At 50.5% G+C, this 27,829-nt stretch overlaps 1 protein-coding gene across 8 annotated transcripts in view; it reads left to right on the top strand.

Annotated features, from left to right (window-relative positions):
* The window catches only part of IL11RA (interleukin 11 receptor subunit alpha), a 92,482-nt gene extending 65,657 nt beyond the window's left edge, over positions 1-26,825 (top strand). For 2 of the 8 annotated variants that reach the window (XM_087885446.1, XM_087885448.1), the window contains 12 exons: positions 16,121-16,220; positions 16,418-16,478; positions 19,317-19,483; positions 20,086-20,200; positions 21,655-21,687; positions 22,275-22,438; positions 23,353-23,516; positions 23,716-23,857; positions 24,478-24,573; positions 24,846-24,948; positions 25,320-25,402; positions 26,242-26,825. In XM_087885446.1, the coding sequence (XP_087741572.1) occupies positions 16,121-16,220; positions 16,418-16,478; positions 19,317-19,483; positions 20,086-20,200; positions 21,655-21,687; positions 22,275-22,438; positions 23,353-23,516; positions 23,716-23,857; positions 24,478-24,573; positions 24,846-24,948; positions 25,320-25,402; positions 26,242-26,258 (1,245 nt within the window). In that variant the 3' untranslated portion in view covers positions 26,259-26,825. Of the gene's footprint in view, positions 1-16,120; positions 16,221-16,417; positions 16,479-19,316; positions 19,484-20,085; positions 20,201-21,654; positions 21,688-22,271; positions 22,439-23,352; positions 23,517-23,715; positions 23,858-24,477; positions 24,574-24,845; positions 24,949-25,319; positions 25,403-26,241 lie in introns of all 8 variants that reach the window. The other 6 variants (XM_087885449.1, XM_087885451.1, XM_087885447.1 and 3 more) reach the window with 3 other exon arrangements.
* Positions 26,826-27,829: the final 1,004 nt, after the last annotated feature.

Here is a 27,829-nt window from a genome sequence, read left to right as displayed (position 1 = left end):
TAAAAGGTAATTAAATAATTTCAGCCCACAATTTAAAACAACCCAATTAAAACCAATTTCAAATTAAAACGGATGGGGTCAAGCCAGCCCGGCTAGGTGAAATAAATGAGTTTTCAGGGCCTGGTGAAAAGTCCGGAGGTCTGGTATCGTGCGTATCTCTAGGGGGAGGTTGTTCCAGAGGGCGGGTGCTGCCACAGAGAAGGCTCTCCCCCTGGGGGTCACCAGCCGACATTGTCTGGCCGACGGCACCCTGAGGAGGCCCTCTCTGTGCGAGAGTACTGGCCGGTGGGAGGTTATTGGCGGCAGAAGGCGGTCTCGCAGATAACCCGGCCCTAAGCCATGGAGCGCTTTAAAGGTGGTCACCAACACCTTGAAGCGCACCCGGAAGACCACCGGGAGCCAGTGCAGCTCGCGCAGGAGAGGTGTCACATGGGAGCGCCCCGTCGCTCCCATAATCCCCCACGCGGCCGCATTCTGGACCAGCTGGAGCCTCTGGGTGCACCCCAAGGAGAGCCCCAAGTAGAGAGCATTGCAGTAGTCCAGGCGGGAAGTGACGAGCGCCTGAGTGACTGTGCGTAGGGAGTCCCGATCCAGAAAGGGACGCAACTGGCGTATCAGGCGGATCTGATAAAAAGCCCCCCTGGCCACGGCCGTCATATGCTCTTCTAAAGACAGCCGTGCATCCAGGAGGACGCCCAAGTTGCGAGCCCTCTCATTGTTAAGCGAATCGCATGGTTGTTAAATGAATCCAGCTTCCCCCATTGACTTTGCTTGTCAGAGGCCAGCTGGGAAGGTTGCAAAAGGGGATCCTGGGACCCTCACAGCTGCCAAAAATACATAGAGTATTTATTCAGCAGTTAAGTGCAAAGACTGGTTGTAAGTTACCTTTTTCAGTGGCACTGAAACTTTGAACAGTTGTTAAATGAAGGGTTATAAGTCGAGGACTATCTGCGAATAATAAGACATCATAAATAAATAATAAATAAGCCGGGAGACCTTCCGTGTTTTAGAGTGCAGTTGATGGAAATGCTGTTTTACGGGAAGCAGCCCCCTCCCTCCCTCCCTCCCTTTCCAGCAGCTGAAGTCCAAATCCCCCCAATTGGGCCGCCATTCTCCCCAGACCCCCAAGTCCTGCAATCTCCCCACATCCTCTCCCCCCCCCCTCCGCCCCGAACGAGGTTCCCACAGCCCCTCTTGGCCGCCTTTCTTCTCCAGCCGCTTTTATTTTAGGCTTTCAAGGGAGCCGAGAGACGAAACCCTCCATTGAGAGAAGCCCAAAGTTTCCCTTTCAGCCCTGAGAGAGGCTGCTGGCTCGTTAAAGTGGCTCTGCTTTTATGGGGCAGCCTCTGGAGACGGATGGGCTTTTCATCGCTCTGAATGGACACAGCAAAGGGGAGGGGGGGGGTCCAAAGATTTATAGCCCCTGCCCTGTTTCTGCAGGGGTCTGGACAAGACCCAGGCTGGAAAGGGACAAATTTGGCAGCACTAAGAAGGAGGACAGGGGGACCCACTGGGGTGTTCCACTTTCCCGTCCAACTGTGCCAGGCATCAGAGGGGAAGGGGAGGCGCATGGCTCCCCCCCCCCACAGACACACCCCGTCCCCCAGATTCTCCCTGCAGCTTCCCAGCCATGAGTGTGTCACGCAGGCTCCCAGGCTCCGCTGATGGTCACTCACTCCCATTCTCACTGGCCACATCGCCACACTGAACTCCCTTTCAGCAATGCACAATCGGTTCTGGAGACCCGGAGACCCCGTGAAGATGCCATAGCAGTAAAACCTTACTGGTCGCAATCTACATTATGAAGAACGGTTGCATGTCTAGTTTAATGAAGAGAAAGATTAGGGGTGACACAATAGCCGTCTTCTAATAGTTATGGGGCTGCCCCAAAGAAGAGGAGGGTCAACCTATTCTCCAAAGCACCTGAAGGCAGGACAAGAAACAACGGATGGAAACTCATCAGGGCAACCTGGAAGCAAGGAGGAATTTCCTGACAGCGAGGACAATTAACCAATGGAAGGGAATTGAGGTGTGCTCCATCATTGGACAGTTTTAAAAAGAGAGAGCAGACAGCCACTTGTCTGGAATGACATAGGATCTCCTGCTCGAGCAGGGGGCTGGACTAGAAGACCTCCAAGGTCCCTTCCAACCCTGTCCTTCTGTAATTCGGTTTCCTTATCCTTTGAAAATCCACTCAGGAATAAAGGTAGAAATTTATGTTGGGAAAATGCCATTCCCCCCTCCCCCCACCCCACCGCTGAATGGACTGGGATTGGATTGGGGGGTGGGAGTGGCCTTCCAAACAAACAAGAAATTCCAGGAAAAAAAGGCTGAAAAATGGCTGAAAAATGGATTTAAATCCCAAAAGGCACGGAGGGGGGAGGCGTGGGGGGTGGGGTGGAGATTGAGGTCCAGCACTCCAAGATGCTGAATTGAAATTCTTGGAGCACCTTTAAAAGATGCTGGGAGGCCTCTGCGAAGCAGGCAAAGCCTTTCGGTTTAGGAATTGTTTTCTACTCCCCTAACAGGGCCCTTGCTGGCTTTGGGGAGAAAAACCCTCAAATCTGGCAATTTTTCTTCCTTTGCTCCAGCAAGTTGAGCCTTCGGCTTGTATTTTTCCATCTTTCTTTTTGTTGCCCAGCCAAAATACCAGCTCAGAAAGTGGAGACCGCAGAATTAAAAATGAATATTTTCGTAATTCTGTCCCACTTTCTCTGGCCAGACTTACAAAGCATGCTGGGCCCAGGACAGACCGCCGATGCGGAGAATGTGCCTTCAGAGGCTCCCCATCCTGCCACAGAATATGCAGTCCTCGACTTGCGACCACAGCGGAGGCCAGAATTCCCGTTGCCAAGCAACATGGTTGTTAAATGAATTGCACTTGATTTTTCATCACGTGACCCCGGGATGCTGTAATGACCATAAGTGCCAGTTGCCAGAGGCCCAAATTTTGATCACGTGACTATGGAGATGCTGCAACGGTCACAAGCACAAGGATGTTTCTAAGCCATTTTTATCAATCTCATAAATCTGAATGGTCACTAAACGAATGGTCATAAGTGGAGGACTGCCTGTATTCTATGAAAGGAAGAGCCGCTTTCATTGCTGGTCACCCCAGCTCAGCCTCCCACGTATAGAGAGCCCCTCTGGCCAAATCTCAAGGGTCTCCCTGTGAGTGGGAGGGTCCCGGCTGCTCCCTTTTGGGTCAACATCCCTGAATCCTATGGGACAATCAGCAACTTTGGCTGCCTCATGCAACAGAGGCCATTTCGCCCTGTGGATGTGTCTCGAGAGAGAGACCCCTCCCCAGATTCTGGCCCCTCCTGGGGTCCCAACTGGACGGTTTTTATTATTTGTTTGTTTGTTTGTGTCCCGCCTTTTATTTTTACAAATAATTCAAGGTAGCAAACATATTCAATACACTTCCCCCTCCTATTTTCCTCACAACAACAAACCTGTGAGGTGGGTTGGGCTGAGAGGGAGGGACTGGCCCAGAGTCACCCAGCCGGCTTTCATGCCTAAGGCAGGACTAGAATTCATCATCTCCCGCTTTCTGGCCTGGTGCCTTCACCACTAGACCACCATGGCTTTTGTGAAAATCTTTGGCAGGGTCCACCCGACAGCCCCTACGGAGAACAGCTCTGGGCCAGGGAGAACCAAGCACCTTGTCTTTATAAGGAGCTTCAGAAATTCCTTGGACAGGCCCTCCTTAGCACGGCTGTTGCAGATGGATTTCTAGGAAGGTTCCAGACTTAATGGGAGTTCTGCGTGGGTGAGATTTTCTCTAGCCACCCCGGCTTTTCTGCTCCAGAATATTGGTCGTTTCTGGAGAATCTTGAGTGAGCCTTGCAAATTTGGCTTCTGAGAGGAGTTGAGTTCTTCTAAGGAATTATTGCAGATAGATTCAGCCGTCTTTGCTGCAACCGGTTTGGGATTCACTCCACTGTTAATATATTTAAGTCAGTGTTTTTCCACCTCGGTCACTTTAAGACCTGTGGACTTCAACTCCCAGAATTCCCCAGCCAGCGCTGACTTCAGAAACACTGACTTCAGTAGTAATTTGGAATAAACGGTTTATCTGGAACACTTTCTAGCCTGATGCAGTCACATTCCCCCAGTTCCTTGGAGAATCCAGCCAGAAGGTTGGACTTGGCCCAGCTGTGTCATGTGGCACTGAGTTCCACAGCTGCCAAATAGATGAAAAGCCGTTTCTGAGCTGCCAACTCCAGGAGAAAGCAACTAGGCAGCTCAATTCTGTGATTTATGATGTTCTGGAAGGCAGGAAAGCTCTCCAGAGCCAAACCACACTTGGCTCTCCCTAGGGCGGTTGCTTCGTTGTTGGATTTGGCCGCCAAACGCCACCTGGCCCAAAAGGCCTTTTCCACATCTTCCAAGTGTGAACGAGGAAGCGTTCGGGGGACCGATTCAGATACAAGGAGTCCTCGACTTACGACCGTAACTGAGATCAGAATTTCTTGCTGTTAAGCAAGGCGGAGAGGAGAGGAGGAGAGGAATATAGAATAGAGTAGGATAGGATAGGATAGGATAGGATAGGATAGGAACTGTGATTGGACACACAAGGAATTTGTCTGGTGCATAAACTCTCGATGTACATAAAAGAAAAGATACATTCGTCAAGAATCATAAGGTACAACACTTAATGATAGTCATAGGGAAACAGTCAATATAAATTTTAAGGATACCAGCAACAAAGTTACAGTCATACAGTCGTAAGTGGGAGGAGATGGGTGGTGGGAACGATGAGAAGATTAATAGTAGTGCAGACTTAGTGAATAGTTTGACGGTGTTGAGGGAATTATTTGTTTAGCAGAGTGATGGCGTTGGGGAAAAAATCCGCATACAATGATAACAGACAAGAATAAGGTAATCCTCGATTTACGACCACAATTTGTTAGGAAATGGGGTTGAGAGGTACCCCGGACCGTGAACCAGCTCATGAGTAAACACACTGAGACTGAAATAATTCTGACAGAGGCGTCTTGTGTAAAAATATAATTTACTTTAAAACATTTAAAAAGCACTATGTCTTTAAGAAAACACATTAAAAACAAAGTCTTATCTGGATATGTGAGGCAAGGCTATCTCCCTAGATCCCTCTCCACAATACCGAAAACAGTTCACAAAAGAATAAAGCTAGCATGAAGGTAAGCAGCTTCGGCGTCGATACATCATCAAGGCCATCATAATGGGAGCAGCACGAGCTTCACAGCTGAAAGTCACCTGAAGTAAAAACAGTTCAAACAGCAAACATTGTTTGAAGCTTGTGGGAGGAAGAAGGTCCAGCAACAGCAGTCCCGATGATAGCTTGCGTGTTTCAAAACAGCAAAAGGCAAGCATCCGTGGGAATCTCTCTGTAGCGGCATCTGGAGTCCTTATCTGCATTCTTCTCCCATCTGCGGCGTTGCAACAAGCTTCCTGCAGGAGCTGTGCATTTAGGCCTAGAAGACTAGGCCCAAGTAGCAAGCAAAAGGTCCTTGCTTATGTAAGGAGTCAACCTACAATTATCCAGGGCGGGGAAGGCTTGCAGGTAATTGGCAACAGTAGATGGCTTGATTAAAACCATACTGTTTGTGAGTAGGCAGATAGCCACAGCAATCCTGGAAACACTTGTGACAATCCCCTTCTCTGCGGCTATTTGACTGGTTAACAAACATACATTCTACATTGGGTACATATATACATCAATGGGAAGTACATTCACATAGCCATCGACATTTTACCCAGGAGATAGAGGTGTTGGTCACGGGGCAGCGGTTTGGTAAACACATCCGCTACCTGTTCCTTGGTTTCACAATACACAGTCTTAATGAAACCTGTTTTCACCAATTGCCTCACATGTTTGTTTTGTATATCAATATGGCGCGATCTCTGGCCTACAGCATCGGCTTCCGATATGTTAATGGCAGCCATGTTATCCTCATAGACTTTTATAGGTTGCATGGGCTGCCTCCATAAGCTTACCAAGAGATCGTCAAACCAAACTAGGTTATTGGAAGCTTTGGACAAACTCACATACTCAGCTTCCGCTGTGGAGGTTGCAATTAACTTCTGCTTCCCAGAGTACCAATACACGGGGCTACTATTTAGGTATACAATGTACCCCGAGGTACTTTTTCTAGATCTAACATCCCCTGCCCAATCGGCATCCAAAAAACAACTCAATCTCAATTCTCTAGTTGCTTCTGGTTCCAATAACAATGAATAGTTCACAGTACCCTTTAAATATCTCAGGAGTCGTTTGATTCCGCTCCAATGGTACTGTGTGGGATGTTCAGAATGTCTAGATAACACATTTACACTTAGACTGATGTCCGGTCTAGTCCAATTTGCAATGTACAACAACGACCCAATCACGGACTTGTAAAGGGTCTTATCCTCAAACTCCGTGCTCTCAGTGTACATATTCTTAAGGAAGTCTGTTGCCATAGGGGTATCGCATGGCTTCGCCTCTACCATGCTACACTCTTTAAGCAATTCCTGAATCTTATCTTCCTGAGAGAGCCGAAACCCCTTCTCGGTTTTTACGAATTGCACCCCTAAAAATTTGCTAATGTGACCTAATGGTTTTAAGGCGAAACTCTTACTTAGGTCCTCAGAGAACTTCTTATGCCTGTTCTCTGATCTGCAAATATATAGGATGTCATCAACGTACAACAGTACTGTTTCCCTAATGCCCTGATCTTCCTTGACAAAAACACACTCGTCAGCCGACGATGGTAAAAAGCCCATCTCTCTCAGGCTTTTTGTGAGACACTCGTACCATCGTTTACCAGATTGTTTTGAGCCATATAGGCTCTTGTTCAACAACCACACATCGTCTTCCCGATGGCTTACTCCCTGAGGAATCCTCACGTACAGCTCTTTGTCTAACTGGGCGTGCAGATACGCGGTCTGAATATCGAACTGATATACATGTTCGCCTCGCATGGTAGCGATGGTGAGAGCTGTTCTCACACTCTCAGGGCGCACCGTGGGCGAGAAGGTGTCCTCATAATCATCAGGGAATCTCTGCGAGAATCCCTGCGCTACTAGTCTCGCTTTATAGACAAAGCCCCCACCTTCAATGGGCTTTTGCTTGAAAAACCACCTGGTGCCGATCACCTTCTTGTCTTTGGGCAATCTTGTTGGCGTGAATACGTCCAGCCTTTTCAGGCTGTCTAATTCCATATCCATGGCGGCCAGCCACTTCTGTCGTTCATGGTCAGGTAAGGCCAACACATCCTCATATCTCTGAGGGGTGGCCAAAACCTGGTCGACTGAGGTAACAAAGTCGTCGTACCTCTTAGGCTTATTGGTAGCCCTAACTGGTCTGCGTTTAGGAGAGTCACTCACATCAGAGTCGTCCGATGAGTCATCTACCTCGTGACTATCACTATGCGTCTCAGAAGCTGGGTGCCTATCCTTCCTGGCTACCCCCATCTTACGCTTCAATGCCCCTTTCAAGGGAGCCTGGGATACACGCTTCCCAGAACCAGATGTATCCCTATCCTCGGGTAGGTCCTCTGATACATCCTCCGATTGTCTATAACAACTACGGGAAAGGTTCTGAGTAAGAATCTCATTGGCATGGATCTTACTCCAGTTGGCCCCTTCGTGAAAGGTGGCAGACCTTGATATCATCAATTTTCCGTTAGGGTAGGCAAACCTAAATGCCTTGGAGCCCTGCTCATAACCAACAAATCTCAGTTTAACAGAGATTGGGTCTCCCTTTCTCCTGAGCTCCTTCGGGACATGAACATCGGCCATCACTCCAAAAACGTGGAGGTGTGCCAAGCTAGGCTTATGGCCATATAGCACCTCGTATGGGGTCTTCTGCACCACGCTAGACCACACTCGGTTCAAGATGTAGTTCGCGTATCTAATTGCTTCTACCCAATACGCGAAATCTAGTCCGGAATCCTCTAGGGCGCACCGCATCATTGTTTGTAATACGTCGCTGCGCTGTTCTGCAACGCCATTCTGAAACGCAGAGTAAGGCGCGGTGCGTAAGTGGACTATCCCCTTACTTCTCAACCAGCTGGAGAACTGCCTGGAATTAAATTCAGTCCCCCTGTCAGTCAAGATTTTCTTAACTCTGACCTGGTGCTGGTTCTGGACTAAGTTACAAAATTCCTTAAACTTAGTCAACGTTTCACTCTTGGACATTAGGGGAAAAACGAATCCAAATCTGCTATGGTCGTCTACTATGGTAAGAAAGTACCGTCTCTTACCCACGGAAGGTGCGAATGGACCCACCAAATCCATGTGGACGAGCTGAAACGGGTGTTCAGAGTACCTCTGAGACCTCTTGGGCGCAGATTTCACCTTCAACTTTGCACTCCTACAAATTGAACAGTCTAGAAATGTGTTACAATCATTGATCTTGGTTCCCCTTGAGTGTTCGGTTACCTTTTTCACTACAGGAAAACTCACATGACCTAGCCTGCGATGCATCAAGTGAGCACATTCGTTATGCAGCGGCTCACCTATAGCAATTGCATTAGCATTTTCAGGTTCCCTACTATCTGATTCTAAATTAAAATTTAAAAACTTTTTATTAACTTTACATTTGTCTTTACAAGGCTTCCTCTGGTGAAAGTCTTGATCCTCATCACCTAGTTCTAACTGTGATTCATTGTTACTACCAAATGAGATAGTGTAATTGCTATCGCTGCAGGACTCAGCATTCGTATTGGGGGAATAATAAGGCAAACCACCTATCTTCAAAACCTCCCCAATCACACATTTGTTGTTTTTGATCACAGCTGTTCCTCCTGAGAACAGAATCTCCATTCTGGGGTTCTCACATATCCTCATTAGGCTTAGCAAATTATGATCTATCTCTGGTACATACAGTGCTCCATGAATCTTTCCTATCCCAGGAATATAAACATCTCCAATGCCAACAACATTCACCTTTTTACCGTTTGCAACTTTGACCATGGATTGATGCCTTCTCATATTAACAAACAACCTTCGGTCACTGACAACATGGTTACTGGCTCCACTGTCCATTAACCATAGTTGGTCTCGCTGTTCCCTTGTAAGCTCTGACTCAGTAGTTTCCACTATACCTACAGAGCTATCATTAAACCTGGGTTTGTTCCCTTTGTTGCCTTCATTTGGCTTTTTACCCCTTCTGTGGTTAGGAACATCTATACTTGGCTTTCTACCAGGAGGCAATGACCTCCTTTTACATTTATTATCAGAAGGTACATTTGAGCATGCCCTAGCATTTACATTTTGTGGGCAATCCCTTCTATAATGTTCTCTTGAACCACAATTGAAGCATTCTCCGATAGTATATGCTCTATTTGAACTATCGGGCCTTCTTAAAGGTTTTTCCTTTTTGTGAAAAGCCGCCCTGCATTTTCGCAAGTTATCTTCTGCAATCAATCTGCCAGATAACACTTCTAAAGATAAGTTATTACAACTAACATTATCCAGTTGCGATATAAAATTATCCCAGCTAGGATCAAGGGAATTGAGTATAACAGTAATGAGGGTTTGTTCAGACACTGTTTCCCCCCTCAACATCAATTCCTGCCTTAACCTGTTTAACTCACATAAGTGTTCATTAATATCTACCCCCGCCTTCAACCTTGCGGAATAGAACTCCCTATAAACTCTGTTTGTAACATGGGAGCTTTTTGAACAAAATAGCTTATGCAGTTTCACCCAAACTTCTGTTACGGTCAGGTTACTAGGTATACTGGGATATAGTGCAGGGTTAATAGACATCAATAAAATACAAAAGGCCTTATGATGTAAAAGATCAACTTCTAAGGACCATGGTCTAGGTGGGGGTTTTAACAACAACGATAAAACATTTTCTTTCATTAAAATTACTTGAATACTTTTAACCCATTCCTTAAAATTTCCTCCACCCACACTTAAACTTTTAAAATTAGGAGGAAGGACCTGTACATTATTAAACATGGAAACAAACATTAATTGATGTTCAAAATGTGGTCCATCCTGGAACGGGCAATAAGGCATTGGAATGGAAGCACACAGCACAGTGTCTTCCATCAGGCATTCTGACAATCGTTCCTCCCCAATGGGAGGGATTAAAACTTCAGGTTGTGCAGATGCAAAGCTCATCCTGGTTTGATCACGAAAGCTCGAGGGTCCTCTCTGGTGCACATCTCTAGGAATTTTTGGACGCGCTCCCAAATTCCTATCTTCAGTTGAGGCAGCCTCCGGAACCGTCCTGGATGTCGATGTCATCACGGATTGATATATCCCACTCGTGGCGTGCGCTGAATTAGTCGCGGACATCAGGGGTGCTTTGGTATGTGCAGCTACTATTTGTTGAGCCGATGGTGCCTGCAAACCATCGCCTAAAATGGTTGCCAAAGTTTCTATCACACTTGCAACCTTATGCTCAACATGAGAGTCTCTTATTTTAGCAGAAGTCACTGATGTCATCAAGGGAGCTAAAGTCTTTATGGCCTGATCTATGATGGCTTCAACAGCAGGTGGCGCAATATCAACTTGGCCATGCTGGTTTAACAAAGAAGCAGGAACATTCGAATCAGGCAGTCTGTTATCCCCCATTCTCCACTTATGGTCTGAGGTGGGGGTTTTAGGAAAAGATTGAAAGTCTCTTACCGATCCGGTGTTTTGTAGGACTTCGATCTTCTTTCCTTTCACGGCTGAATTCTTTAATAATTCGCTAGAATCAGCAGTCGGGTTCTGACTTACTGTGGGCAAACCTAAAAACTGAAGGATTGCCTTCCTAAACTCATCATCCACCTCTGTATTTGTTTTCAAGACCTGAAGTGGCGTTCTTCCAGTCTCTACTTCTTTAGGTGATGATGGTTTACTCACTATCTTAGGCCCTTCACAAGTTGAGGCCTCTGCTCCAAAACTTACAGCTCCACTATTCTCTAAATCAATTAGAGTTTGGGGTTTTTCAGCCAAAACATTTTTGGCCTGAGCCCCAGACAGTCCAGTTTGTGACTTCATACTTTTTGCTGCTGCTGCTGCCCTAGTCAACATCTATTCAACTGCAGACATTCCAGTCTAGCGCGTTACCACATGAGCGTAAGTTCGTTAAACCATCCTCTGCTACCAACTGTTAGGAAATGGGGTTGAGAGGTACCCCGGACCGTGAACCAGCTCATGAGTAAACACACTGAGACTGAAATAATTCTGACAGAGGCGTCTTGTGTAAAAATATAATTTACTTTAAAACATTTAAAAAGCACTATGTCTTTAAGAAAACACATTAAAAACAAAGTCTTATCTGGATATGTGAGGCAAGGCTATCTCCCTAGATCCCTCTCCACAATACCGAAAACAGTTCACAAAAGAATAAAGCTAGCATGAAGGTAAGCAGCTTCGGCGTCGATACATCATCAAGGCCATCATAATGGGAGCAGCACGAGCTTCACAGCTGAAAGTCACCTGAAGTAAAAACAGTTCAAACAGCAAACATTGTTTGAAGCTTGTGGGAGGAAGAAGGTCCAGCAACAGCAGTCCCGATGATAGCTTGCGTGTTTCAAAACAGCAAAAGGCAAGCATCCGTGGGAATCTCTCTGTAGCGGCATCTGGAGTCCTTATCTGCATTCTTCTCCCATCTGCGGCGTTGCAACAAGCTTCCTGCAGGAGCTGTGCATTTAGGCCTAGAAGACTAGGCCCAAGTAGCAAGCAAAAGGTCCTTGCTTATGTAAGGAGTCAACCTACAATTATCCAGGGCGGGGAAGGCTTGCAGGTAATTGGCAACAGTAGATGGCTTGATTAAAACCATACTGTTTGTGAGTAGGCAGATAGCCACAGCAATCCTGGAAACACTTGTGACACAATTGAGCCCAACGTTTCTGTTGCTAAGCAAATCATTTGTTAAGCGAGTTTTGGTCATAAGTCCATTTAACGATGCTTCTTAAATCAATCACAACAGTTACCTTGGGACACTGCGACCGTCATAAATATGAGCCAGTTGCCAGGCATTTTCAGTTTGGACACATGACTGGGGGGGGGGGGGGTGATGCAACAGTCGTAAGTCATTTTTTTTCAGTGCTGTTGTAACTTTGAATGGTCACTAAATGAACGGTTACAAGTCGAGGACCAGGTGTCCTGATCCAGGAGAGCCATCCTGCTCTGCAGAGGCAAAGCTTATAGTGAAGATCCCTTTGGCTCTGCAGGTCAGGAGGGCTCCATGTCACCCTTGGGCCTCTAGAGATTGTGTAGCCTAGGAGATTGTGCAGTGTGTGCCAGTCCATGGTTGTGGCACCCGGGCGTGGCAGCTGCACCCTGATTGACTCTTGACTTAGAAGCTCACACAAAACACAAAACTGGTGGCAACTTCTGTTCCATGGTTAATTGTTCTCACTGTTAGGAAGTTTCTCCTTAGTTCTAGGTTGCTTCTCTCCTTGATAAGTTTCTATCAATATAGAGCTGGAAGGGACCTTGGAGGTCTTCTAGTCCAACCCCTGGCTGTCCAGTCTCTTCTTAAAAACTCCCAGTGATGGAGCACCACTACCTCTGGAAGTAAACTGTTCCACTGATTAATTAACAGAATACCAGAGCTGGAAGGGACCTTGGAGGTCTTCTAGTCCAACCCCTGCTCGAGCAGGAGACCTTAGACCAATGATGGCTAACCTTTTTGTCGTCGCGTGCCAAAAGCGGGGGTAGTGGGGGGGGGATTGCACGTGTGCGTGCCCACACCCATAATTCAATACGCCCCATCCCCCCCACACATGCGTGCGTGACCCCCCCCCCCGCTCTCCCCCTGCTTTTGGCACGCAATGAGTCGGTGGGCCCGGTATACCCATCTTTTGCCCTCCCCAGGCTCCAAGAGCCTTTCTAGGAGCCTGGGGAGAGTGAAAACAGCCCTCCGGAGGCCCTGAAACAGCTCGTTTCCTGACTTCCAGTGGGGCTGGAAGGCCCAAAAATCAGCTGGCCGGCACACACATGCGTGCTGGCCTGAGGTAGGGCAACGCTCGCGTGTCCACAGATATGGCTCCGTGTGCCACCCGTGCCATAGGTTCGCCATCACGGCCTTAGACATTTCTCTATACCAAGAGTCTGCTTGTCTCAGCCCAATCGTGGTTTGTTCTGTGGCTGTGCAAATGCCTGGCCATCCCTCCGCCTGCATTGTGGGAAGGGAACGGGTGTTTGCCACTTATTTTTTCAGCGGTTCCTAAGGAGAGAAAGGAGCCGAGAAGCAGGCCGGCCTTCCCTTCTTCGCAGATTTTCCGCCGTTTGCCCACCTCCCTCCCGGCCGCCTGTGGAACCTCCGTCTAAATAAACAGGCCGATCCATTATGGGCTGGAGATAATGTTGTTTTTTCCACGTCAAACGATTCCAGACTTCTCGGTTCACCCCAAAAAAATCTGTGCTGCCTGCTTGGGAGGAGCAGCAAGAAATCCAGGCTTAAAGGGGGTTTAGTCTCCCTCTCGGAGCCTGGGGGGAGAGAGGCAGAGGCCCCCAGGCTGATCTCGGCTGTGGTTTGGGGGTTCAGGAGGGGCCGGGCTGCTGCAGACCAGAGCAGTGTTTCGTCTGGGGTTGTGACGGAGGAAATTCAGGGCAGACCAATTCAGCCTCAGTCCCGGTCCAGAGCCAGCAAATGGCAGAAATATTCCCATCCCCTTCCAAAATCTTGTCTTCGGTTCCGGAAGCTTTAATTTGTTTACTGCAGCGGTCCTCACAATCCCCCGTGGCGCCACCCTGATGCCTGCTTCTCTGCACAGCGGGCACGGAATTGGCACCTGAGACGGGGCACACCTGTGGGGCTCAGCGGTTCATGCCAGGACATCCGGGGCTGAGCTGCTTGGAAGCTGAGTGGTGCCCTCTTGGAGAAACAGGGGGGGGGGGGAGCCCTGACCAGCTTGTGGGGCAGTTTCAAACTCAGCCGTCCTAGTATGGTAAGGATGGGGGAGGGGAGGCAAGGGGGCTCCGTCAGAAGCAGCATTCTGGAGGGGAGGACAGAGCCCCCTCACAGCTCTGGCTCTGATCAGATGCTAAAGCAAAAGAACTAGGTGGGACTCAGAATAACAGCGTTGGGAGGGACCTTGGAGGTCATCTAGTCCAACCCCCTGCTTAAGCAGGAGACCCTACACCATTCCGGACAAATGGCTGTCCGATCTCTTCTTAAAAATCTCTTAAAAATGAGTTCCAGGTTGCTTGTCTCCTTGATTAGTTTCCATCCGTTGCTTCTTGTCTGGCCTTGAGGTGCTTTGGAGAATAGCTTGTCCCCCTTCCTCCTCTCTGGGGCAGCCCCTCAAATACTGGAAGGCTGCTATCCTGTCTCCCGCTGGTCCTTCTCTTCTCTTCACTAGACTAGCCAGGCCCACTTCCTGCAACCGTTCTTCATATATTTATCTTCATTGCTCTTCTCTGCACTCAACATCTTTTTTATATCATGGTGACCAAAACTAGATGCAGGATTCCAAGGGTGGCCTTATAAAGGCTTTATAAAACAGTATTAACACTTCAGGTCATCTTTATTTATTTTTTTTATTGAAAAAGTTTTACAATTACATTTTCTCCCCAGTTTCCCCCCCCCCCCAGCCCTCCCTGACCCCCCCCCCAACCCTCCCCTCCCCCCAGGACTTCCACAAAATATAATCCAAATCAAAATCACATTTTATAAAACTTGAACCCCTCCACCCCCTGTGTATTTTTCACATCTTCACAAAGTTCGGTTATTCTATCTCTATATAATACTTCCAGTTAAAGGCTATCTGATATTTCCTAGTTTGATATTTATTCTGCACATAATCTATCCACTTTTTCCACTCCCATACATAAGTCTCTTGTAAATATGCTGAAATCTTCGCCATCTCTGCAAAGCTGGCCATCTTCAAAGTCCATTCATCAATAGTGGGCATAGCTTCATTTTTCCAATATTGACCTATCAGTAATCTCGCTGCTGTTATCATATACAATATCAGCTTTACTTCACCCAATGTAAAAACACTTCAGGTCATCTTGATTTCATCCTTCCCTGTATTGGGCAGTTTCAGACCAAAGGCAGAGCCTTCTTTGTCTTTGGCAACCTTATCTGCCTGCAGGGCATTTCCTTCAGCATGGATGCTGTGAGATCATCCAAACGGTCCCTGCTGTCCTGCTGCTGGGGAATTTTCTGCAGTCTGCATTTCTGGCTCTGGGGTCTCCATTAGCGCACATTACAACGGGGTGGGGGGGAGGGGAGTTCCAGAGGAAATTCTGCCCTGCTGCAAAAATGCCTGGGGGTCTTGGGAGGGGGTGCCTGATATCTGCCACAGAGGTGTTGGGGAGGGAGGTGGGAGCTTGTGCATCAGATTGCAGGAGTTAAGATGGGGAGGGCTGAGAAAGGAAGAGAGGCGGGCCAGGGACCTGTGAGTGGGGGTCTGCTTTCTTTATCTTGGGTGCATTACTTAGATCATCAAAGGAAGGTAACAAAGACTGACTAAACAGGCCAAAAAAAAAAAGACAGCCGATCTGGATCTCTCCCAGTGGCATGTGCCCAGCCCCTCACAGTTTGCTGTGCCCCCCTCACCGAGCTTTTTGTCCCCAAGTGCCAATGCCAGCTTGGGAGGGGCCCCTCCCCTCCTTATCTCTTGAAACCAGCCATGCCCAAATGTGACACCTGCCCAGAGGGAGGAGGGGCGCCCCTGTCTCTATTCCTGCCTGCCACCGATTTCTCCCGCTGCCAATGTTTGCCCAGCAGGAACAGCTGTTTGAGTTACCACGAACCATCGACAGCGAAAAGCTGGGATGTTTTGGTCAGCCAGCCCCTCGTCCCTTGGACAGCCAGACCCTTCCTGATCCTTTGGGTGGATCTCTTTACAGGAAGGGAGGGAAGGAAGAAGGAAGGAAGGAGAAAAAGAGAGGATGGAAGGAAGGAGAGAGGAAAGTTTGAAGGAAGGAAGGAAGGAAGGAAAGAGGAAGGAAGGGAGGGAGGCAGGGGAAAGAAGATGGGAGGGAGGGAGGAAGAGAAAGAAAAAGAAAGAAGAAAGAAAGAAAGAAAGAAAGAAAGAAAGAAAGAAAGAAAGAAAGAAAGAAAGAAAGAAAGATCACCTGGTTTGGAACAGGGACCCTGACAGCATTCCAATTTTAGCACTCAGCCTCCTGATGTTGTTCTTTTTTCTTCCTTCTCTTCCCCCCCCCCCCCCAACCCCCGGTCTCTTAGATGCTGAGCCTCACCGGCTGGGTGAGCAGAGGGCTGGTCCTTTTTGCCATGGTGCTCTCAACCGCCTCCATCACCACATCAGGAGAATGGGGAGAAGACGGTGAGCCACACCTTCAGCCCTGGCTGGGAGGGCTGCCTGCAGAGGGCAGGGGGGCAGGGGCACTTTTGGCCGAAACCACCCATCCCCCTTTGTAAGGGGAGGGAAGAGGGACTGCAAGGCCAAAGACATGGCTGCTGCAACCTTCTCCGGCAGCCTTGAGCTCCCTGGATTCTTATGCTCTGGGGCTTTTCTTCCAGGGGTGACCTATGCCGAGCTGGGGAGTGACGTGGTCCTGACCTGCCCCGGAGCAAATGCAAGGTAGGTACCTGAGCAGGCCCGATCCTGGTCCCATCCAGGTGTCTTGTGCAGGATCTGTCCAGCGGAGGGTCGGAAGTCCCCACAAGTGACCCCTAAGGCAGTTGAAGGTACCTTGCTGTCCAGCCCAGTTTACAACGAGTCTCTTAAAACAGAATAGAATAGAATAGAATAGAATAGAATAGAATAGAATAGAATAGAATAGAATAGAATAGAATAGAATAGAATAGGCTGGAAGGGACCTTGGAGGTCTTCTAGTCCAGCCCCCTGCTCAGGCAGGAGAACCTGTATTATTTTAGATAAGTGGCTGTCGAGTCTCTTCTTGAAGACCTCCAGTGATGGAGCACCCACAACTTCTGGTGGCAAGCAGTTCCACTGGCTAATTATCCTCATGGTTAAGAAGTTTCACTTTAATTGTTCCCTCCCTTTTTATATGCAGCAGCTTGCCCTGCCAGTTTTGATGGCGTTGCAGTTTCTTCCTTGTTGAGTCCTTGATTATTGTTTTCCGCCTGATCATTTGTCTGGTGCTGATGCCTGCTTCTCTGCCTGCCAGAAGGGACATGCGCTGGTGTTTAGGTTTCCTTCCTAGATAGTTTTAATTGTCACTTTTGAAAGTGGTGTAAATGTGGACATGTTGACAAACCAGTTTGGATTCAGGTACCTCTTTGCTTGTGGGTTTCAGAGTGAGCGTTTTTTCAAAATTAGTCTTAGAGATGCAGCCTTGATGTGGGTTGCCAGCGTTTTTGTGTGTTCTGGGCAAGAGTTTGTTCCAGAGGCTCCTTGAGGTTCTCTCTTGTTTAGTCTGAGCTGAGCATCCAGGATCATTAGCCGCATCGTTTTTCAGCTGCTTTGTTGAGCTATTTTTCCATCCAGCTGGGCAGCTTATCGGAGGTTTGTGTTTGACCCTGGTGGGCAGAGATGCTGTCCCGGGTATTCCTGCAGAAAGAGTCCTGGATCCCCACTGGAGGTTTGCCTACATGCACATTTCTCTTGTTTAATGGCTTTCTGAAGCCTTTGGTGCCCTTATGTGGCACCCCTTGGGTCCCTGGTGCTCTTGGAGCTTGGATGTTGTCTGGTAACCAAGTTTTTTACCTATCTTTACCCATGTTTTCCCGAAAATAAGGCCCTGTCTTATATTTTTTTTTGAACCCTGAAATAAGCGCTTGGCCTTATTGCCATGCGCTCAAAAGCCCGATTGGGCTTCTTATCAGGGAGTGTCTTATTTTGGGGGAAACAGGGTAGGTAACCTCATCAGTGCTAGAAGGGAGGGAGGTTTGCAGGGAGGAGGAAGAGGAGGAGGAGGAAAAGAAGGAAGAGGAGGTCTGGCGTCCTTGTTGCTCTCTGAGTTTGGTGGTTTTCTTGCAGACGTTTCATTATGTGACTAGGGAACATCATCAGTAGGAGGGAATATGAGGCTTGGTCCCTATTTATTAGGATTGCAAGTTTTCTAGGCTCCCCACAAAATGCTCTAGGATTTCCAGAAGCTCAGTATTCAGACCAATCAGCCATCATTTGACACATAGAGATAAACTACATTTACACATCATTCAAAAGAATAAAAAACTAATAGGGAAACAAAAAGGCCAGTATTCCTTAAGCAAGAATTATCTCCAGACAAACAAGTAAAAAACAGTACCCGACATCAAGGAAGTACTAGGAAACAAAACCCCACACTCACTCGTACTGATGATGTGACCCAGTGGGGTCATGAAATGTCTGCACGAAAACAGCCAAGCTCAGAGAGCAGCATAGTTCAACCCTGAGCTGCAAATATTCTCTTCTATTTGAAGGAACTCTTTTGATCTTCTGCTCCAGACCTACAAGTTTTGAGCTCCTGCTGTTGTCTAAAAGTGTTTTTTCAAAAACAAAACAAAACATATCTGCCTTTCCTAAGCATCCCTGAAAATTTGAAATAAACCATTTGGGAAAAATAAACCCTAGATTGAGTTTCAGAGATTTTAAGGGAGTATATTTCAAATATAGAGGAATATTCCCCCATCTGTGCCAGCCCGGTCTAGCAGGCCATTCATGCCTGTGGTGGGAAACCAGCTCTCCGCATAGGAAACCACAAGGGAAACAGCCGGTCACTTCGCCCTTCTTCGCCCCGTCTTGTGGCCATTGACCCTGAAAGGGCCCCAGGAGCCCTTGGCCGCCTTGTTTCTCCTGAACTTAACTGTCCTTTACTCCCCCTCCCCACCCCCCAAAAGAAACCTCTGCCTTGCCAGCTGGCAGTTGTGAAGGGACGCTGCCTTTGGTTCAGAATCCGAATAGCGCTGGAAGGGACCTTAGAGGTCTTCTAGTCCAACCCCCTACTCAAGCAGGAGATCCTACACCATTTCAGACAAGGGGCTGTCTCTTCATACGTAGTTCTCCTTTAGTTCTTTAGTTTAGTTAGTTAGTTGGTTAATTGCTTTAGTTCTGCTGAAGGCTCTTGAAGGCAGCTGCAGGGAAGGACCTCAAGAGGGATGGATTGGGAGGGAGGGCAGCATTGGTAGCAGTTGGTGGGCACCCCTTTCAGAGAGGGGCAGTCAGTTGGGGGCACCGTGCAGCTTCTCCTTGGCAGCAATTGTTGGGCACCCCATTCAGAGATAAGAAGTCAACTGGGGAGAACTCGCAGCTTAGATGTACACTAATTAATGTACACTAATTGGCATACATTAAAATGAAATTTCATTGCATCCCGAAGCGTCTCCATCTCCAATATACACTACATAGACATGACAACTAAATGAATCAATACAAAACCATGCATAGACCCACCTATACTACTCTTTGAGAATGTGGGATGGGCCCCTGGAGGTCTCCTCCCCTGGCCTCACGGCAGCTCTTCGGTCTCCTCAGCTCCTTGAGCAGGTGGCAGCGGAATGGGGGCTCCGGGCTGCCCACGGACTCCAAGGTCCAGCAGGGCCAGCTGCTCTTGAGCCACGTGGACCTCTCCTCCGAAGGCACCTACAGCTGCCAGGATGGTGGTGGGCTTCTCCTGGGCTCCGTTGCCCTCCGAGTTGGCCGTAAGTCTGGGTCTCATGTGGGAGAGAATCGTATTTGCCTGGGGGACGGGGGGGGGGGGGCATTCTGAACTGCTCCGGGTTAAGGAAGCCACTGAGTGGTGAACTGTGGGTGGGGTACAGATAGTCCTCCACTTACAACAGTTCGCACAGTGACCGTCCAAAGTTGCAACAGCACTGAAAAAACTGATTTATGACAGTTGTTTCACACTTACGACCATTGCAGCATCCCCAGGGCTCAAAATTCAGCCGCTTGGCAACTGACTCGTGTTCATGACGGTCACCCTGTCCTGGCATCCTGTGAGCCCCCTTTTGCAACCTTCTGACAAGCAAAAGCGATGGGGAAGCCAGGCTCCCTTCACGACCGTTTGACTAGCTAACGAACTGCAGTGATTCGCTTAACAGCGGTGGCAGGGAAAGCTCGTCAAATGGGTCAAAACTCACTTAACAACTGCCTCACTTAGCAGCAGAAATTGGGGCTCAGATGTGGTCATAAGTTGAGGGCTATCTGTACCTGTCATGGTGAGCCACCTGCAGAACCGGAGAGGCGCTGATCTGGGGACCCTTCCCACTAATTGTTGCCGTGCCTCCCTCCTTGCCCGCAGGACTCCCTGGGCCGCCCTCCGTCTCCTGCCGAGCTTCCAACTATGAGAACTTCTCCTGCTTCTGGACACCCAGCATTGAGACGCACCTGCCCACCAGATACATCACCAGCTACCTGTAGGTCCAGGGAGATTCTCCATCCTCCAGGTCATGGTCGTCCCAAAGGTGCTTTTTCCAAAAGGCCACTGGACAAAAGAACAAGAGTCAAAAGGGACCTTGGAGGTCGTCTAGTCCTGTCCTCTGCTCAGGCAGGAGACCCCCTAATATTCCAGACAAGTGGTTGTCCAATCTCTTCTCAAGAACCCCCAGTGATGAAGCACCCACAACTTCTGGTGGCAACTTCCATTCCACTGATCAATAGTTCTAACCATCAGGAAATCTCTCCTCAGTTCCAGGTTGCTTCTCTCCTTGATTAGTGGTTGTAAGTTGACCATCCAGGAGACTTTAGACCACTAGAAAGTCCAGAAAATTGTAAGTTGCCTTTTGGAAAAAGTACCTTCAGGAGACCAGATACCTGTACATCTGTGAGGGTGGGCTGGGTTGTGCAGGAGCTGAGGACTGTGGAGGGCTCTTTGGGGGGGTGGGGTGGGGGGTCTGTGGAGGGGAGGGGGAGACATATGGGGCCAGGAGCATATTGGAGGGGGGGAGCTGGAGGGACAGAGAGGAGATGAAGAAGAAGAAAAGGCCTCTTCCTCCTCTTCCTTTATGGTCCTTCTGCTCCAGCTGAGGACCTTATAATAGAATAACAGAGTTGGGAGGGACCTTGTAGGTCATCTAGTCCACCACCACCCCCGCCCCGCCCAAGCAGGAGACCCTCCCTTCACCATTTCTGACAGATGACAGTCCAGGCTCTTCTTCAAAGCTTCTAGTGGTGAAGCTCCTACGACTTCTGAAGGTCCTCTCCCAAACCCCACTTGGAACAAACGAAGACTTTTCCCCAAACATCTCCAGAAGGTCTCCATTGCGCCTCCCGAACGGACAGTCAGAGGAAGGCTGGTCTCCTCAGCCATGGGGGAAGGCAGCCTGCACCTTCTCCTTTGGCCCTGGAGCCCGGCCTTCCTCTTGAGTATCCGTTCGGAAGGCGAGGGGAGCCGTGACTGCCGGTGGACAGTCCTGAACGAAGCCATCACTGGTGCCGAGAAGGATAGTCTAAGGACCACCATCTTCACCCCAGCAGCTAGTGGGGGAGAGGCTAGTGGGGCCACGATTAGCAAGGCCATGAGACACAACTGGGGGACTTTTGCTAGGCTTGTATTAAGGTGGGGGGAGGGGGGAGTCACCCTGCCTGGTTTCTTAGCCAGGTCCAGCTCGAAGGAGGCAGCCACGGCTCAGCTGGTCCTTTCAGCCCACGTGGGAATAGGAGGCTGCCCGCCCCATGGGGTCCTCTTCTCCAGAAGGAGACCCTCTGCTCCCCTTTGCTCCCTCTGGGGTGAGGCTGCCCAAAGTGGCCAGTCGGGGTCCTGGGGAAAAGGCCCGGCATTTCTTCCAGATGCCCAGGGGGTGAAGGAGGGTCCAGTTGGACCTCCCCTCTTCTCCCTTCTCTTTCTCATTCCCTCTTTCTCGTTTCCCAGGACGAAACAGCTGCCCGGAAGTGACAAGTCCAGGTAGGTCCTGCGCTTTGGCAGTTCAGGGGTGAGGAAAGAAGACAAAATACGTTGCCTTTGGGGCAGCTGCAGGGAAGTGGGGTGCAGAGTTGGCAGAGTTTTATAGGGGGAGCTTGAAGTGTCTACATGCTAGGGTGATACTTGAGGGGTGTGTGTGTGTGTGTGTGTGTGTGTGTGTGTGTGTGTGTGTGTGTAGGTATGGTTATTCTTGTGAATATGCAGTTCCTCCGGGAGACCTAATTTAATTGACTCTGTTTATGTTTGCAGACCTTATCTTTTGATATGTGGATTGGGTCTGTGTAACATATTTGGGGGTTTGCTAATTTTAGTTGGTTAACTGATTCTCAGACCATCGTGGATTCTGTCAATGGTTTAAGGGAGGGTGGAAGCAGTATAAAGAATAAGATATATCTGGATACAAAACTTCTCACAAGGTTTATTGTCAAGCCAGATAACGCCACCAGTTTGAGGAAACTTCTTTCCCAGATTGTGGACTTGCGGCTGGGGATTATGGGAATTCACGTCGTAATTTCTTCTTGGCCAAGAGCTTAGAGGACGAACGCTTTCTCTTGCCTCTGTGCCAGCAGGTCCCCGGTCATCCGTGTGGGTCCGTGTGTCCAGGATCCCGGCGTCCCCCTCTCCTGCACCGTCGGCAAGTCCCAGTTCTGGAGCTCATACCGTGTGAATGTGACGGAGGTGAACCCGCTGGGCTCCAGCTTCGCCCTGCTGGACATCATTGCCCACAGCATCAGTAAGGCCTGCATCAGTTCATCCTCGTTTAGCGACCAGCCACCAGGGCGTTAAGTGAAGCCGTTGCTAAGTGAAACTGCCAATGCGCTTACGATCCTCCTTCAGCTTTCCTTTGCTTTACAGTTAGTCCTCAACTTGCAACCACAATTGAGCCCAACAGGTTTCTGTTGCTAAGTGAGACAGTTGTTAAGTGAGTTTTGCCCCCGTTTTTAAGTGAATCACTGCAGTTGTCAACTTAGTCACATGGTTGTTAAATGAATCCGGCTTCTCCGTTGACCTGGCTTGTCAGGAGGTCGCAAAAGGGGTCACGACTACGACGTCGTAAATACGAGTCAGTTGCCTAGCTTCTGAATTTTGATCATGTGGCCAAGGGGGATGCTGCAGTGGTTGTAAGTGTGAAAAACGGTCATAAGTCAGTTTTTTCAGGGCCGTTGTAACTTTGAATGGTCACTAAATGAACTGTTGTAAGTGGAGGATTACCTGTATGTATATAATCAGAGCAAAACATTATAAAAATACAAATTTATCAACTATAAATAAAGCTAAAAGAGAGGGAGGGAGGGGCGGATCTGTTATTAATCTCAACCCCCCCTCCCCCATGTGAAGCCCCCTCCCTTGGAGCCCCAAGCCAACTGGCAGAGTCTTCAGGCTTTTGCAGGAGGCCGGGGGTGGGGGTGTCGGGGCTGACCTCACACTGGGGGGGACAAGAGCCACGGCAGAGAGGGACCTTCTGGACCCCTCCCCCAGCCAGAATACCCTTCCTCCTCTGCCAGAGTGGGGGGGACTAGTCCCCCAAGAGTGAGATGGTACCCCAATGTACCCAGATAAATGGAGCTTGGGCCCAGATCATGGGGAAAGGCCTGGTTTGTTCCCCCTTCGGAGTCTCAGCTCCCTCCTCCTCTGCCTCCCCTCCAGCCAAGCCAGATCCGCCAGAGCGTGTCCGGGTGGAGCCGGTGCCCCTGGCCCCCCGGCGGCTGCGCGTCAGCTGGGAGTACCCCTCCTCGTGGCCCAAGGAGCCTTCCTTCCAGCTCCACTTCCGGCTGCGCTACCGGCCCCTCCTTCACAACTCCTGGTCAATGGTGAGTCCAGAGGGTGCAGGGGTGGGGGGGGGTCTCAGGTATTGGGGGCGGGGACTCCCTGCTTGCACATGGATCCTATGTGCCCTTCCCGGAATGCTCCCCATGCATTTGGGGTGGCTGGTGGAGGGGGGCAGCAGTCAGTTCAGAGGGGCTGGGGTCAGTGGGTGGGGCTGATGGGGGCCACCTCTTGACTCGGCAGGTGGAGACCAGCAATGTGTCCGAGGTGATCACGGACGCCGTCATGGGCCTGGAGCACACGGTCCAGGTGAGCGCCAAGGACTTCCTGGATGCTGGCAGCTGGAGCGAGTGGAGCCCGGAGGCGCGAGGCTGGCCGGCTGCAGGTAAGGGCAGGGAAAGGGCACCACCTGGAGGGAATGAGGAGAGGAGAACTGGGCAGTGGAAGAGGGATGGGAATGGGGTGGGGTGGGGGAGTAAATCTTGGGCAGATATTAAAATAGGGGAGACCTACAAGGTGGACCTTGACTTACGACGACAATTCAGCCAAAAACTTCTGTTGCTAAGGGAGACAGTTGTTAAGTGAATTTTGCTTCAGAGCCGTTGCTTCAGCCAAAGGAAGATGAAGAGTGGCAGAAGGCAGCAGCCTCTTCTGACAGGGGTGGGGGGTGGGCTCCAGATCTGTGGGGCAACAGGGCTGGGGATTCTGGGCCTGGTGTGATCGCTCTGGGCCCCCTCTGTGGGTATTGGTCGGCCTTCTCAGTCTCTACACCAGAGGTGGGCAGCTATGCAACTTTAGGACCTGTGGACTTCAATTCCCAGAATTCCTGAGCCAGCTGGGTTGCCGCCAGGAATTCTGGGGGTTGAAGTCCACAGGTCCTTAGGTTCCCATAGTTTGCCCATTCCTGCTCTCCATGTAGCCAGTGGGTCAGGCAATGGGGAGGACCGTGTCCCCCACCTTGCATTTTCTCAAGCGGTCCAATTTTGGGTCTCTTCCCTCCCGCAGGACAGGTCGCTGAGCCCAGCGAAGCTGCTCCGGACACCGTTGAACTGGACCCGCCAGCTGAAGAGCCCTCTCCGACCCCCGACAACAAGCCAGTCGGTACGTGGGGGGCCTGAAACCGAGGTCGGCAGGGAGAGCGAGCACTTCAGTCCCCGAATATTTGCTTTGAAGGATGAAGATCTCTGCAAAGATCTTTAGATTCCCCCGGGGCAAAAGAGCTCCCGTGGCTGTGTGTGGCCCTGCAGCCCCCTTTTGCTGGCCTGGTCTGGCCTGGGCCCCCACCGCCTCTGCCCTCGACTTGTAAGGGCCCGGGCGAGAGCTGGCGGGTGCCCGCAGAGTGATGGAGCTGAAGGGATGTATTCTGTCTCCAGCAGGGCAGGGGGACTCCTTGGAGATGGTGGCAATGCTGGTGTCGCTCGGGGTCTTCGCCTTCTTCGCCCTGGTGGCCCTGCTGCTCTTTGCCTTCCTGGTGTGGTAGGTGGAAAACCTGGAGACGGGGTGGCCGGGCTGGAGCATCCACTTGCCCTCTGGGCTTGGCAAGGAGCCTCGGTCTGGGGGGAGAATCCTTGTAGGAGGACCTCTATGGAGATGCCGCCATGCGGGTCGTGGGTGTCTCAACGGTGCTTTTCCCAAAGGCAGCTGGGTCTTCTTGCTTTTTTCCTCCAATATGTGTTGCTTCTCATCCAAGGAGCTTCCTAAGAATGGGCTGCTTGGATGAGAAGCGAAACGTCTTCAAGAGAAGCGCCAAGAAAGTCCAGCTGCTGTTTGGGAAAAGCACCTGGAGGACTTGTGGGAAAAATTTCTCCATCTTTCTCCTCCTCTCTCTCCTCTCTTCCCATGGAAAGGATCCGGGCGAAGAAGCAGAGCAAAGAGGCCGACAAACACCAGGAGCTGCTCTCCGCTGCCACCCACCTGAAGGCCTTGCCAAGTGAGTACAGCTCCACCCCCCCCCCCCCCGGTTGGTGTGACCCCCTCAAGAAGGGGGCTCAGGTCCCATGCAGGGAACAATTGGGACCCTGCTGGGGAGAGGATCATGGAGGAATGATCAAATCAGGGCAGGTCACTATATATAAGCAAAGAGAAAACTCCACACACCCCTTCTAGCACTGATGGTGTTACTGGGTCATGAAACATTTGCAAGAAAACAATTAAGCTCAGAGAGCACCAAGGACCCCCCAGTTCAATCCTGAGCTGCAAACATTCTCTTCCGTTGCTATCAAATCAGTGGTAACAACTCTTTTGGGGGGGCTCCTGATCCACTGGAAGGGTGTTTCAGCCTTCGGTAGATGGAAGGTTTCCATGGCTCATGGCTGGTCTCCGAAATTAAATTGTTTTTAATCCCGTCAGTTCAGGCCAGAGGTGACTGGAGAGGCCCTGCAGCTGGATGGTCAAGAAATTAATGGTGCATGCTCCTTAAAGGGCCCCCCGGGGATCCAGATGTGTTGTGGGCAGAAGTGGCCTTGGTCCACAGCACAAAGCAAGTGGCTGCTTGAGCTGAAGTAGGCTGGGAATTTGGGGGGGTCCAGTTGGTGAGATGCTGCCTGTCCTAGGAGAAATGCAAGCACAGCTTCCCTCCAGAACTTGTGGGTGCTCCATCACCGGAGGGTTTCAAGAAGAGAGTGGGCGGCCACTTGTCTCCTGCTTGAGCAGGGGGTTGGACTAGAAGACCTCCAAGGTCCCTTTCTATGACCTAAGGCAGATGTTGGTCTCTGTTCTGTCTTGACCAGCCTCCCACTCCTCTCTCTCCCTCCCTCCCTCTCTCTGCAGAAGGCCAGATCTTGTAGCACAGCTCTGCCTCCGCTTGGCAGATCAGCCTCCTCCCCCAGCCAGGGGACCACGGACCTCCCCTCTGCAGCTGCTGTTGATTCTCCAGGGCATGTGACCCGGGCACCCTGCCCTCCACGGCCACCTTGGACTTGCTGCTTATCCGCTGGGACTTGGCATCGGTGGCCCGGCTAGTCCCCACCCTCTGCTGCAGAGAGGCTGCCTGCCGGAGGCTGCTGAGTTTGGACTCGTCGGGGAGCAGCCGGTTGGAGAAGGGGCGCTGTTGGCTGGGCTGGGCTGAGCTCCTGGCCCCCCCGTCTCCCCCGTGAAGCTGAAGCTCAGCAGACCCAGACCCAGGCTCCTCGGGACGGCCGTGCTGAGAGCGAGAGAGAGAGCAGCCTGGCAGGAGACCGGAAAGAGCTTTTGGCCCAAGGGGAGGAGGACAGCCAGGCAGAGCGGAGGCAACGGAAGAGACCTCCCGTGTGCCAGTTGTGGGGCTGTGTGTGTGTGTGTGTGTGTGTGTGTGTGTGTGCAGATACATGGTTTGGTTCAGAGAATTAAATTTCAAATGTGGGTTTTTTAATGAATCTTGGGCAGTGCAAACCTTCCTTGCGTGGAGAAGATGCCGGGTTCTGCTACTCCCTGGCCAGAGGGCTGAGGACCCCCCACCGCTGCCTCTTACAGCGCCCCCTGGCTGTGAGAGCCAAGGGCCAACCGCAAAGGCCAGAGGAAGATGGGCAGAGAGGTTGGCGTGTCCTGCAGAGGGAGAGGGCAGTCAATGGCTGCTCGAGAGGACTTCCAGCCCTGGAGGAGCCCTGGCATGCAGGAGGGGGGCACCTTTCCAGGCACCCTGCTTGCTTCTCCCCCGAAGGAGACCGAAGGCAAACGTCCGGAGTTGGGGGAGCAGAGGGGTGCTTGGCCAGCACAAGAAGCTCCACCTCCTGACACCGGCCAGGCACCACCATGGAGGTGGCCTTGGGAGGGCAGGAGGGGGGAGACGGGCAGTGGGCAGCCTCATCCGAATGGGGTCACTGCAGGCTGGTTTGTAGGTTTGCCCCTGGGTGGGCTACTCTTTGCCACGGCCACCAGACCTTCGGGGAATGAGACCCCCAAAGGTGGGAGGTCCTCTCTGGAACATGCAGGGCTCGATTGGAGAGGAAGAGTGGGAAGGGGGGGGGGCTGCCTCTCTTTCCTGGATCCCTGCATCAGCCCGGGGGTGGAACAAGGCAGCTGCCCTGAGTTCGAGAGAGACTGGGCCGGGCACCATCCCAGCCGGAGACCCAGGGCAGGTTGCCAGAAATGAGAGGACGGCTGTGGACTAAGACCAGGCTAAAGAGACTAGAATCCTAGGGCTGGAAGGGTCCTTGGAGGTCATCTAGTCCAACCCCTTGCTCAAGGCTGGAGTCCTTACCCCATCCCAGGTCAAATGGTTCTTCGATCTATTTTCGAAAACCTCCAGTGATGGAAGCTACTTTGAGAGGTTGTGTGAATAAAGGACTTGCAGGCGCCCTGTGAGGAAGGAGAACCAGGTCCACCTTGCGGACAGAGGGCCTTTGGGGGCCCAGCCGTTGCCTTGCTCAGCAGAGGGGAG

The sequence above is a fragment of the Pantherophis guttatus genome, chromosome 2 (assembly GCF_059756535.1).
Source record: "Pantherophis guttatus breed Tessera chromosome 2, ASM5975653v1, whole genome shotgun sequence".
NCBI classification, from domain to species: Eukaryota; Metazoa; Chordata; class Lepidosauria; order Squamata; family Colubridae; genus Pantherophis; species Pantherophis guttatus.
The sequence above is the reverse complement of the archived record's forward strand: the minus strand, read 5'-3'. Positions and strand labels throughout refer to the sequence as shown.